General features: G+C 43.8%; 2 protein-coding genes across 4 annotated transcripts in view; one reads left to right on the top strand and one right to left on the bottom strand.

Moving 5' to 3' along the window:
* col4a1 (collagen, type IV, alpha 1) overlaps positions 1–5,440 on the bottom strand; it is a 48,801-nt gene extending 43,361 nt beyond the window's left edge. Inside the window, exons 1-2 of the mRNA XM_079277299.1 lie at positions 5,414–5,440; positions 4,430–4,630 (exon numbers count right to left, since the gene is read on the bottom strand). Of these exons, the coding sequence (XP_079133425.1) occupies positions 4,430–4,501 (72 nt within the window). The 5' untranslated portion in view covers positions 4,502–4,630; positions 5,414–5,440. The remainder of the gene's footprint in view (positions 1–4,429; positions 4,631–5,413) is intronic.
* Positions 4,774–13,285, top strand: part of col4a2 (collagen, type IV, alpha 2) — a 60,185-nt gene continuing 51,673 nt past the window's right edge. For 2 of the 3 annotated variants that reach the window (XM_079277297.1, XM_079277295.1), the window contains exons 1-3: positions 4,774–4,944; positions 5,186–5,303; positions 5,392–5,443. In XM_079277297.1, the coding sequence (XP_079133423.1) occupies positions 5,254–5,303; positions 5,392–5,443 (102 nt within the window). In that variant the 5' untranslated portion in view covers positions 4,774–4,944; positions 5,186–5,253. Of the gene's footprint in view, positions 4,945–5,165; positions 5,304–5,391; positions 5,444–13,285 lie in introns of all 3 variants that reach the window. The other variant, XM_079277296.1, reaches the window with a different exon arrangement.

The raw sequence follows: 13,285 nt of genomic DNA, 5'->3' as shown, positions 1-13,285 counted from the left end.
TGCAGTCTGAAATATAAAATAAGAGAAAAACTTAAAGGTTCTGCTTCAAACTTTCTTCTTCTGCATCAGAGGCAAATCAATGACTTAAAAGGCAAATAAGTAGATAAGTCTGTCATGTTGACAGAGGGAGAAGACACAAACTCTGTGATGTTTATCTGAGAAGCTCCAGCTCGACGTGTGTATTTATAAGAAGGGCACTTCAATTCAAAAATAGAAATATGGCATGACCAATATGCTTCTTGATTGTTGCCATGGGTATGTTGTACAACGCAAACCTTCCCCTTATCCAGATCATTGAATCCAGCAATATTCCAGGTTCCCTCTGCAAACCTCCCCACACACACAAATCTGTTTACAGACACACCCAGACCCAGAATTGCACGATCCTGAGGTAACACAAACACTCCAAAACACAAACCTTAATGTAGTCTGGAAATGTTTGCATTTAATGAAGTAGTGAAGCCTTTGTATTATTTGAAAGTATTTGTAACAGCTAAAGGAAGAGACAGACAAAATGTAAACACTTCACTTCATGTGGACCAACACAAAGAAACCCCCACAAAGTGATAAATGTAATGATCCCGTCACCACTGTCTTTATTATCCTGCAACAACTTGGCAGCGGCGGGTGGAAGTTCAGGTCAAGGTCCGGAGAGTGAGACTAAAAGATTTGCTACGGGGTATCATCTCTGGCTCCGACCCACATTCCTCAGCTTCTGGGGCTCATAACCTTGCCATCTCCTTCTCTCACCCCACGCAGCCTCCCCCTCCATCCCGCCATCACTCTCCACCTCCCACCTCCCTGTCAACAGACGTATCCATTACGCCATCTCCTCCGTCCAAACCACAAATGGCCTTTATGACTCAGCAATTTCACAGTTAAACGGCTAAATTGCACTTTCACCATAACAATACACTCCGGGGAAGTAAGCGATCTCGAGCAGCAACACGAGTGGCTCTCGATGGTTGTTAAAGTGCGGAAAAATATCAGCGTGGGACAAAACACGTGGTTCATATGTGAAAAGCAAATGTGATGAATCAAATGCCTTATCAGTGACGTTTGGAGCACAGGGAATTGAAAAGGGCTTTACCATGCTTAACCACTACTTAATCCTCTCCTCACTTGGCACAGACAGGAACACACACAGAAACATACACAGGCAGAGAGTGGGGAATACCTGCCACACTAGTTGAGTATCAAGGTCGGGGAAGAATTAACTTTGCCACCCAGAGACGCCTTTCAAAATACAGGGACACGAACATGATCACAACTCTTCCAAATGTAGGCATTTTTACAACACTGGGGGACAGGGGTCAGGCCTTCCCAGGGTGCCCTGCTTGGTTGGTGGCCGGTAACAGTAAGAGGGCTCAGCTGTTGTCTCAGTAGGGGGTGATGGGGAGGAGGTTGGTGCTTAGACCAAACGACAAGCAGCCTTGTCGGCACTTTGGGCAGCAGCATGATTCTCAGCATTCAACAGACAATACACCCACATTAACAGCTCTCTCACTGCTTCCACCATATTTAAGTCGTGTCCCTCCCTGAGGTTCACCCTGTCCTGGGACATCATGGCAAAGCCGGGAGCAGGAACCTGGCAGCACGGAGAGGCTCATCTTTCCCACCAGCTACTGCTTTTACGAACCCCTCCATCCAACATCCCACACACAAACTCTCACTCCAGGAATCTGCTAATCTGCCCCTCTCTTCCTCCTCCTCCTCCTCCTCCTCCTCCTCCTCCTCTAGGAGTTACCAATGACTCATTCTGGCCTGATTAAATGACCGTCAAGGGAGAGAGAGACGATTCTGTTGGTATCGTATAAACAGTGGGGAAATATACTCGGGATCGGATGCTGTGGTGAAAATATTGGGAGCAAAGTTCTACATAGTTCTAAATATTAGCTTGTTGCTTCATCCAGAGTTTAGAGTTGAAGGCCAATCTTGCATTATCTTTTCATTATGACCTTTGCAAAAGTCAACCTGACCCACACAAGGCTTATCACATTGGTGTGTGTTGCATGCATTAGTGATTGACCGTGAATTGTTGACACTGCATATTCCCTCCTGGCCTCTGTTTAGCCCCACTGATTGTGAAGGAGCCCAAACAGGAGACTGTGATACTCAGTCAGCATCACGTCCCTGTGTATGCAGAGACAAAGAAGAGATAAACACACTGAAGCGCCCCGTGGACATCGGCCAAACACTGATTTATTTTACCGGATTCACATTAATGAAGTTGCAGGTTACAAAAGCAAGAGGACGTTAAGTAAAGAAACGTCATTGTTCTGGATATAACTGGTGAGGAAAGCCCCGTTCGGTTCAACCGTGCCGCTTTGGATGGATGACAGGATCACAAACTTCCTGTTGTGCACCTCCCATGGGTGGATGGGAAAATATACCAAATCCCAACAATGAATCCAGAATGTTGAATTGCTCCGATTTCATTGGCTTCATCTGATCTGTGACAAGATGTTCAGCCAGATATACACCTCCTCAGCCATCCTCTCCTTTGTCCAGATGTCATACGTTTCTCTCGTGTTTATGCTTCTCAATCCATGCAGGCGGAGGATAAGAGTTCTCTCTGCTGCTTTGTTTATTAACCTGATACGTTGCCTCTCAGCATCACACACTTCGATCCTACGCAGCTCCCTGAATCAAAGCTTTGTCTGCAGAGAAATACGCGATAAACAAAGAGATTGTTTTCTAAATTAAACATCTAGGGAAAGGGACGCCAAAGCCACTCTGCCCAGTTTGCTGCCAAAGGAGAAACTAGGAAAAGCTCTAGTGACATATTTTTTAACATGTGGATCATTCATTTTTGAGCTGACTTTTTGTACTTTGTGACGACAGCTCGCGGCTACAATCCATCACATCTGAAAATATATTCTTAAAACACCCCGGAAGACAGAGAAACTCCCCCCACAAGATAATACCAGGCTCCCTTGAGGGGTGTCAATTTGTTCTGAAACGGAACATTGTGCAATAAAACCAACTGCATTAACAGCCTGTTTTTCCTCAGCTTTACTCTTGACACAGTCCACAAACGTTTTCCTCCCCTCACCTGGATTTTGTGCTGCTCGTGTGAGAGATGTTCCCGCCGCAAACTCCACCCACGCCTCAAAATAAAGCACCACATCTGACAAGCCTCTCAGCAAGAGGGTGGCCTCTGTAGTTATGTACATTTCAACAAATAGCACGATGCCGATGGGTCTCTCCACATACATGAACATGCAGAGCAGCAAGCCTCCAAAACTGTTTCTGTTCTCAGGGGAGACTTGAAGCACCGCTTGTTCTGCTCCACTGCTGTTTTCCATTAAACTACTTTTTAATGGGAACTCTGGATGTGGAAATGTATCCAAACATTGCTTATTCCCTCTCCATGTGTGATGCCACCTACTGTAGTCTAGCTGAGAAATTCCCATTTGTCAAACATTTGCCCTGAGAAAGATTTACTGACAAAACTGCAGCTAGCTGGTAGTTCCACTCCCTCCCTAACAGTTATTAGTGCATACTTTTAAGTCTTTACATTCAAATGTCTTAACAAGTTTCATGTCAAACAATGTTTTATGCAAACTGAGGGAAGAGACACATGCTCCGTCAGCTTATCCACTGGAATATGAAAAAACATCTTTTCTTCCTGATGATTCTTAATATCTCATATTCCTCTATTTACAATGCAAGTGTGCCACTTATATCTCTTCTTCTGGCTGTCTGTGCTCTGGACGAAACCCGTACAGTACGAGTTTCGGAGCAAAACACGTTTGTCTCTATTCTAAAGAGACACATTCATAAACAAGTGTATTGGATTATCTAAAGATACCAATGATTTAGTTATTATAGTATGCATCTCAGTCTCCCTCTTATCCTCTTACCTCGCCCCTGCCTCACACGCATGCACGCGCACTCTCTCTGCTCCACCCTCTCTCTCTCTCTTGTCTCTCTCTCTCTTCTCCTCTCTCCAGCAATGTGGAGGAGGCTGGACTGGGAGTAGATTCAACTCAAAGTATTAGAACTGCCTTATAAATGCAAACAGACAAAAGACACATAATATATAAAAAAAATATATATACATGTATGAGTATATTCAAATACAAATATCTGGAATAAAGAGTCTCTATAAAACACTGTAATGTGTATATTTGGAGGACTGGAGCTCAATAACAGATGAGCGCAGTTAATGGTTTGTCTTAACAGTCGGAATTTGTCACAGAAAAACAGATGGTTGCACAAAGACTGCACACTATGTCTATACATGTATACTAGCCCGTGTGCTTGGCTCTCCTAAATACACGAAGCAAGTTTAAAATCACCCATAACTGCACTTTGTTTGAAAGTTGCGCACATCAAGTTAATCAAATAACGTCTACGAGATACACATTCCGCGCGAGAACACTTTTAAGCTCCTCACGATGCTGTAGATGCTTCGTCCACTCACCTCAGCCCCCGTCAGGTCTACACAGCAGTAGACAGCCGCCAGCAGCAACAGGGTGCCGGACGGTAACAGCATTGTGGCGGTGCGCAGTGGACCAGTGCAGGGTGCCCAAAAACAACCACCTGTTGGCCGCTTCTCGTCCTCTCTCGTCGGGTGACTATTAACTTATCGGCAGAGCACGGACACGTTTGGCTGCATCTTTGTCTGAAACGATATGAGGTCCTGATCAATGCAACTTGCTCTTGTTTCTGCTGCACCACACCCCCCTCCCCAAAACGACCACCCTCGCGCCCATGCAAACGGACTCAACCGTGCATGTTACAAACACTTTGACTTTTCTCGGTAGGGAGAGGGACTGCTCGGCTGACTTTGGTGTGTTTTCTTGTGAGAATATTTGAACAGGTTTTTGGTGCCACAGGTAGTTTATTACCGTAACCCGAAAACTTTTCAGCCCGGGATCTCGCGCATCTTTTGCCCCGTGAGATCCATTTCCTTCACCTTACCGCCTGGTTGTGACTGTAAGTAACACATCTTACTAAAGTGATGGCAAATTGATGACATATATAGGCTACTCTTGAAAATCGATCTATCATTGCAGCTGTTCCACGAGAGCGGAGCACCTTTGTGAGGTTCTATTTACAGCAGAACGTGTGAGAAATGATCAAGTCGTCTCTGTGGACACTAACCAGGTGGATCACATGTATGGACTCATATGTTGACAGTTTTTATTAACGCGCAGGGTCTCTGTCTGCTCATCAGGCCGGGCAGACATGCTGTAAGTGTCTCCACTCGTGAAACAGCGGGACTGACGTATTTTTTCGGTGCGCATGAGTGGGACCATGCAGGGACAACACAACAGAGGACTGAAACACCTGAGGTGAGTGGATCATTACGCTGCAAAATCATCACGTTCAAACAAAAAGCAGTGGCATTATGATGAACGCTGTCATTCTCATTGACGACAGGCTGCTGCTCCTGTGCCTCTACCTTGCCATCCTCGCCTCGGGAGCGCACGCGGTAAGTTTTCTCTCCCACGTTGTGTTTGATTTTTGCTTAACTTTCACTTGCAAATCGCAGTTAGTCGTAACGGTATAAGAATGAAGCCGACGGTGTGTCCGGGATTGCTTTGACTCTGTTGGAGGAGACCGTGGGAGTGTCTGCTTTGGGGAGTTCCCTCCTGTAGGAGGGTTCTTGGCTTTGCATACCGGTAAATAACAGCAGAGCTCAAAACACTTTCTTGTGAAATGACTCATGTTGAAATGTTAGTGGTTTGAGTGCGGACATTCACTCTTTTTTATGCTTTTGCAAACTGAATAAACAGAAATGGGGTTTCATGTATGGTGTGCTTTGTTTGACCCTTGACCTGTCAGGGATTGCTGGACTTGCATCTGCATTATGGCACTGAAATACATTTTCACTATGCGTTCACTCTGATGGATTACCCGTCTGTAGCAGCTTTTAAGAGACTGCTAATTGATATTCATAAATGAATGGCAACCAGCAGCTTCCCGATAGCCTGGCGAAAATCTGATTAAAAGATCTGAATCTGTCAGAGGCACCACATTCATGATTTGGAGTTGTTTTAAAAAAAATCAGTCTCAAAACAATACTCTTGTTCCCATATCTGCTGGTGCTAACGGTAATATACGTAGATCATTCCTCCTGTCTATACTGGCCATTAATGATCCTTTACAACTCCTCTGTACGTAATGGGGTTTAAAATCAGTCTTGAGTCGATGCAAAGAACGTTCTAAAGTTCAGCTGAAGCCAATATGACATTTAAGCCGTCTCAGTTCGACAAATCTTCCAAAGCCGCAGTCTTTTTAGTATGAAAGTCGCTCTTTGTGCTGATGTCCCTCCACTATCGCTGAGCAAGGAAACACAAGGACAAAGAGGGAAGTCTGTAATCAAAGAAGATAAAACTTGAAAAAACACCAGTTTTAGCAAACTACTTTAAATGAATTATTCGTTCATTCGTTTGGATAAAATGGCAGTGTGTGATACATAAAGCAGGGCCGTAATGTCTTGTCCTTAAATCCAAATTGATAGATTTACCATTGTGGGTTTCTACTGACGTTACAACCCGACCCATAGGCTGCAACATGACGAGTGTAAAAATAATAAATAAAACACATTTATTTAAAGGCTAACATTAACCAAACAAAACAAACCTGGAGAGTCAGTAATCAGTAGTGTCAGCATGTGTGAAAATGAAAAATCAGCAGCCGTGTCAGCCAAAGAAGAGACCGTCAATGTTCAGGTGGAGAGACTTTAAAGCTGGAACCACTCCAGGCTCAGGTGTGGCTCATTTAGCTGACCATCAACATCCTGAAAGACAGAAAAGAGACAGAAAACAGGACACAGACCCCTAGTGGAAGGGAGGGGTCATAACAACTGATAAGAGTTGTGCCACCGAGAGGTCAAAGGGCAGGTCCCTGCATCAGCTTCATGTCCTGAAGCTTGATGCTGAACCTCTTTCTACTCACTTGTTTAAAGTCAATTGTGTAGAACTCTGGGGAACCTAGACGAGTAGTTGATGTCACAAGCAACGCAACAGTGAAAGTTGCCAAGTTTCCATCCCAAAGAGTGCAAACTTTAAAAATATTTCCAGTCAATTGACAAAAGAAAATGTGACTTCAGGCTCGTTTCCATCCACTACTGTCATGTGAATATGAGGAGTTCAGAGGATCGAGATAAACAGCTGGTGGCGCCAATTTTTCCAGTCATGTACCATTAAACCGTTGCATTCGAAAAGATATAATTATAAGAGCGCCAATTAAACATCAAACGAATGAAAGTAATGTGGTGGGACATGTGAAATATATCCGTTTGTTTCATGTATTCATTACAGGAACGTTGCGGTCTCCTCATCGGTCCACGAAGGTTTCTTGCTTTTATTCATTCACCAACTTTTCCAGCTCAGCCAAGTGTAAAAACGTTTTTACGACGTTGCGACTTTTCTTTCAAATTGATGGCGTTGTCATTGTTTTGGGGTTGTCCGTGCGTCCGCGCGTACGGTCCATTCTCGTGAACGCGATGTCTCAGGAAAGCCTCATGGTCATTTCTTCGAATTTGTCACGTTGTACCTTGACCTGTGACCTCTTGTTCATCCTATTCGTGTCAACGCGATGTCTCAGGAACGCCTTTCTTCATGTTGAATTGACATTTTCACACAAATGTCTGATAGGATCAAATGATGAAGTGCAGGGATGTAAACTGCAACATGAATGGTTGACGGAGGCATAAAAACACCACGGTGGTAATTCTAGTTTTATTTGGAAATTGTAAATCTGCATGAAAACAGATGGCTGGAAAGCCACTGAATGTAGTATGATGGCATTCACATCGTCACAGTGAAGTATAATCTATCTGTGAATGGACGAGGCCATGCCTTCTTACGTGTTCTTTATCAGTGGAGCAGCTCCATGTGTTTGTTGACGTCACAGTTCACTGCTCTTGCTTTGAAAGAAATCCCCTCCTGTTGAGGTAAATGGATTTATTGTTTTTCCTCATATGCTTAAACACCTTCAGGTGGTTTACGTGAAAGAGAAAATGCAGATTAAACAATTCTAATGTTTGGCCGGGCCGAAGTAATCGCCCAATTACTTTTTATCCTCTCTCTATCCACACCTACTGACTTTGCATGACCCGCTTTGTTTTTTCCCTCCATCAAGCTCACATTTGTGCACACATGACGCTGGATCCATGTGGGCTCTCTTTCAGTGTTTCTGTGAGTGTGTTTTGCTTTTCTGTGTGTTGCAGCTCGTCAGGTGGCCAGTTGTTATGTCAGACATTTGATCATATTCAAGGCCCTCAGATGAACAAGTTACTTTCTTGGTCCTGATGAAAAGGCCCGTTGTCTCTTGCTTTTATCAGATTTGGTCAGGCCTCGATTAAAAGCGTGTGACACAGCTCAGCTCCTCTGTGTATTGTGCAGCTTTGCTCCGAGGCGGTGGTACTGGAAGACAGCAGTCTAATTTTTGTTTGCCATCGTCCATGTGCTCTGTGCAGGCTGCAAACTGTCAAATGAAGGACCGGCTCCCAATGATTATACAAAGAGTTAGAAAAAAAATAGCTTCGGTTTCTGGGTGTGACGTACCAGCATTTGACCTTTTGGTAAAACAGCCCCATGTGTGCACATTAAAGAAGCTGTTGAAAGGATGATAAGGAGTCAGCTTTAGCAGTTATGAGCTCCGGGTAATGACGGACTGGTTTTATGTGGAGAAAAGGGTGAAGGAAAGCAGTAACCAATCAAACAACACTCTGTGAAGTTTCCCTTCTGACGCAGGATTTCTCAATCTGCTTCTCAAAAAATATGTTCCTGTTTAATATCAAATCCAAATCTGACTCACGGGACTGTTCCAGACCCAAGCCTCTGTGTTGAACAACTGTTTCCCACCATCCGTCTCCATGTGATGTTTTACATTTGGAATCCCCCTTTCTATTGAAAATATTACCCTCAAGACATTTTACATGTGTGATTTAATTTGTTGTTTTCAGAATTTTCACGTTGCATCTTCCTTCGTAAACAAGCGGGGCTCCACAGGGTGGGGTGATGTGACTCACTCTGTCTGCGCACTGAGCTGCAAAAGCCTCTCTGATTTGATAGAGAAAAGTATTGTGTGATGCTTGTGCTTCAATTGGCCACACTTTAAGCCGAGGTGAAGAGTCAGACATTATCGAGAGAGGAGAGACGAAGCACTGTAATCATTTAAATACAGTTTGGGGATAGCAGAACACATTTTCAGGCGTTCCTGGAAATCATTCATAATATTGCGCTCAGTTGTAAACACTAAAATTGACAGAAGTAGTTGCGTAACGAATTAAAAACGAAAGCTCGAGAGAGAAGTTCAAACCCTGGCTCTTTTCTTACCTCGGCTGCTGGCCAATCTCAGCTTGAATGGTTGTAAATGTCAAATTGATGTCTTCCAAAAGTTACGGAAATCCTCTTTAATTCTGGAAAAGTGTTCGGAGGAGGGTTTGATCATCCAACAAGCGGTTCTGATGGAGGGAACTAACATGTGCTTGGGCTGCAACTAACAATTATTTTCTTGATCCATTCATAAATTTGAAAAATGAGAAAGTAAAGACAAAAATGTCTCTCCCAGTTTCCTGTTTTAAATGACCAACAGTCCTAAACCAAAATACATTTAGTTTGCTACACCATACATGCCCACAATCCATCAAATCCTCATATTTGACTCCTGGCACCAACAAATATTTTTGCTTGATAATCACTGAAATTGACTGCCTGATAAAGTGTCTCTCACCCCTCTTTATCATGACAAGCTTTTCAACCCACCTTGAGGTGTAGCCCTGTGGAACAGTCGTACAAGTTCACTTGAAGCATTCTGAACCCTTGAAGTCAGCTTCATCGGGCACATGCTTTGACTCTGAGGTACCACATCACAGGGCCGACAGTTTCTTCAGAGGATCCTGGTTTCTGGTTTCCTGCTTTGCATTCTACATGGAGATGCGAGACTAGAAAACATGATTCCATGCATGTGCACTTCCTCTTCACACATGCACATAAACCATGTACCCAAATTCCGTTTATCAGTGTCCGTTGGCGGAGGAAGGAAGGCTCTTGAGGCAGTAATGTTAACAGGATGTTTCGTATAGGACCCTTTGAGGGGCTCTGATTCTCTCGTTTTTGAGAATATTTTTCAAGATGTGTTTGAGCACGGTGGAATGCGGGGATGATGCTGGAAGAGGATGTCTGAGTTGTGGGAGTTTGGGCTGTGACATTTTTGGCTAAAGATTCCCACAGTACCTGGAGGCCCCCGCAGCAACATCTGCTTTTGCAATTACCAGCTAAGTGGATGATCGTGATAGACGTTGTTGCTGCATATGCCTATTTGGCACGGTTCACTTTGCAACCACACGGTCAAACTAAATGGAACAGATCATGTTGTGAAGAGCCATAAGAGAGAAAACGATGCAAATGATAGAAATGCAGTCAAAATTGGTTTCACAAGTTGACTTGGGAAAGCTTAAGCCTGCGTCTTAAGTGTGAATGAGTGCTGTGTGATGGAAAGCAGACGCGTGACTGACCTCCCAAAAGTGATTGTTTTATGGAAGAGGAAGGCGTGTGTCCGGGGCGAGGAGGAAGATGTCTGCCTGTGATAAGGATAGAAAAATGGCCAGCACATTCCCTGCCAAAATAGTGGCTGTGATACAGAGATCGCCTGACTGTAACAATCGGGGGAAGAGCCCATTGTACTGTGCTGCAGGAAGCCGCAGTCTCGGATGAGAAGTCCATGTGTCGGGGCTTCCCTGTCACCGGTGTGTGCAAGCGAGGATGTGTGCGTTGTGTGGTGGCATGCATTTTCCACTGAGGTGTTGCCCTCACTTCACAGACGGACCTCTCTGACCTCGCTGCGCTTTTAACTGCGTGACGTTCGCGTGGATGCGCGTGCATGTGCGTGCATGCGCGCTCACATGTGAATGGATGTACTGTATGTGTCTTTTGTTTGCTTCAGTATTGTTTCCTCAGGAACAGCTGTTTGAAATGTGACTTTGTGGCGGTGATTATTTGATTCGTCCCTGCGGTTGGACATTGTGATGGTGAGGAACGGCCTGGTGAGCTTGGCAGTTTGCCCCCCGTTGGTGTACAAATTGCCTTTCTTAAACAAGCACACATGTACAATGATGAATACTGTTGAAAGCCGAGGACTGAACGTTCAGGGGGTCTGTCCAGTACAGGCAGGATCTGCGAGTGTGTGAGCCCTTCTCGCACGTGCTGAGAGTGTGGACTGAGTTTATCTGCAGGCTGAGCAAAGTTCAGTTTTATGGGACACATCCTGAGTGCATTGTGTGAAGAGAAAATAGATTATCCAGAGAAGCTCTCTAAACAGGAAAAGGAAATGGGTTGGAGTTTGAATGTGTCAAGAGTTTCTTTACAACCCGCTGGAGCCCACATAGTATTCCAGAGTTTACTGAGTTTGTTGTACGTTCGCAATGTGAACTCGGTGTTGTTCATACTGTATACAAATCATCATGAAATGGAGAAGGTACCGTATGTGTGACGACTAGAGCAGGATGGCAGTCTGAACGTCTGGATTTGGCAATCTGTGTTGAATCTGTTCTGGTCTCATTCCAAATACCTCAAAGTGTTCACACGTCTATATAATAAACTTTGAATACACTAAACCCATAGACTGTTTATAAAGTCGATATGTTATCTCTGAAGTATTCATGTTTGCCTGCCAGTGGACGACTGACGTCACCTGGGTGCTGTGTGGTCTCTGTGGCTTGATCCCATCTCAGAACATTGATCCATGTATTATACATTACTGCACTGCCTTCGATTGTAGTACTGTACCTTTATCGATTCAAATGGGTGTCTGCTAATCTACACACAGACTTAAAGTATACACATGTCTACTGAAGCTTGTATGCAGTCATCTTGCGCTGGGTCTGCGTCTGTCAGTCCTTTAGTTGGCATAGAGACGTTTAAATGTATTATTTTATTATTATTTAGACGCCATAGTGATGTGAAAATATGTCAGAGTTCAATATCCCAGGGCACAGGGAGATTGGAATACCAGCGGTTTCAATGTGGATAGTCACTCTTCATGCTTCATTTTCATTCCCAGTCATGTGTGACAGCCACAGTACCCCTGCCCTGGTACAATACATGCTGTGCTTTGTGTGTGCAGATACACACACACACACACACACAAACTCTCTTACTCTCTGTCTTTCTCACAGAAACGGCACTTAAAGATAGTTTACTTCCATTTTCGAAAAAACGGATCTGTACATACCTACCTGTGCAGTACTAGGTTTCGGCAATTTATCGACATATACATTGACTGATTATGCTAAACAGTTTCTCTCTATATATTCAGGGTCAACTTTCATTTTCAATAAATCTGTCAATTATGTCCTGAATTAATTGTTTGCAAATCAGGATTTGCTGCGTTCCTTCAAATGTAAATTGGACAGTCACTTTATGAAGAGTCTTCATTGTTCATCAGCTGCTTTGTCTGTTTTGCAATCATATAAAAAAAAAAGTATAAATATATATAAAAAGCGCGGAAAGTAAGTGGTGTGTGTGTGGCCGCTCAATGATAAGTTCCCGTGGTCACAACAAAGTGTAGGTACGCCGATGACCGCACAGAGCCTACATGTACACCCTCACAGTTACAATCATGCAACTGCTCAATTAAAAGATAGTAAATGCTATGTACTGGAGGTAGTAGTATTGTAATTGTAACACAGTAGAAGTCAAAGTAATTTCCATGGGAAGCAAGTTCATCAGCCTTGGGTTTCATGAGGTTCTCCAAGGGACCAAAGTACAGATGTGGACCAGCACAACTTATAATTATGGTTCTCAATCATGATTTATTATCGTGGTTTGTTGAGGTCGAGATTTACGGCATAATTCATAAACCTGACATCACATCAACCCTGACTTCTGTTTTACATATTAGCCTGCAGATATCATGATAGGATTGAGTGGTATTGAGCTTTTACAACCTTCTGAAGGGCCAGGGCTGATGTGGTCAGGCAAATCCCCAACACTCATGGTTCCACTCGTGTTTTCGGTGAAACTAGTTCTAGTTCAGTCTCTCCAGCAAGGCTTTCGAATGCATTTCCACCTGTCAGTGTTCACACTGAAATGTCTGCAGGAAAATGCATTTTGTAGTTGGTTACTGTACTTTTCTGCATCTACAGCATCTTATTTGTCAGTAACAGTCAATCAGTGCTTCGTGTGAATGTAACTTGCTGCAGTAAAGTCAGTTTAAACTTAAACTAGACTTGTATTTGACTTGGAATGAAGTTCGGAAGTAAATTCATTGTGGACGTTGCCTCTGGAAAATCCCTATATACTGGATATGTATCCGCCCCTGT

Source organism: Melanostigma gelatinosum (assembly GCF_949748355.1).
Source record: "Melanostigma gelatinosum genome assembly, chromosome: 10".
Lineage (NCBI taxonomy): Eukaryota > Metazoa > Chordata > Actinopteri > Perciformes > Zoarcidae > Melanostigma > Melanostigma gelatinosum.
Note: the sequence above shows the minus strand (reverse complement) of the source record. Positions and strands in the feature narration are given on the sequence as shown.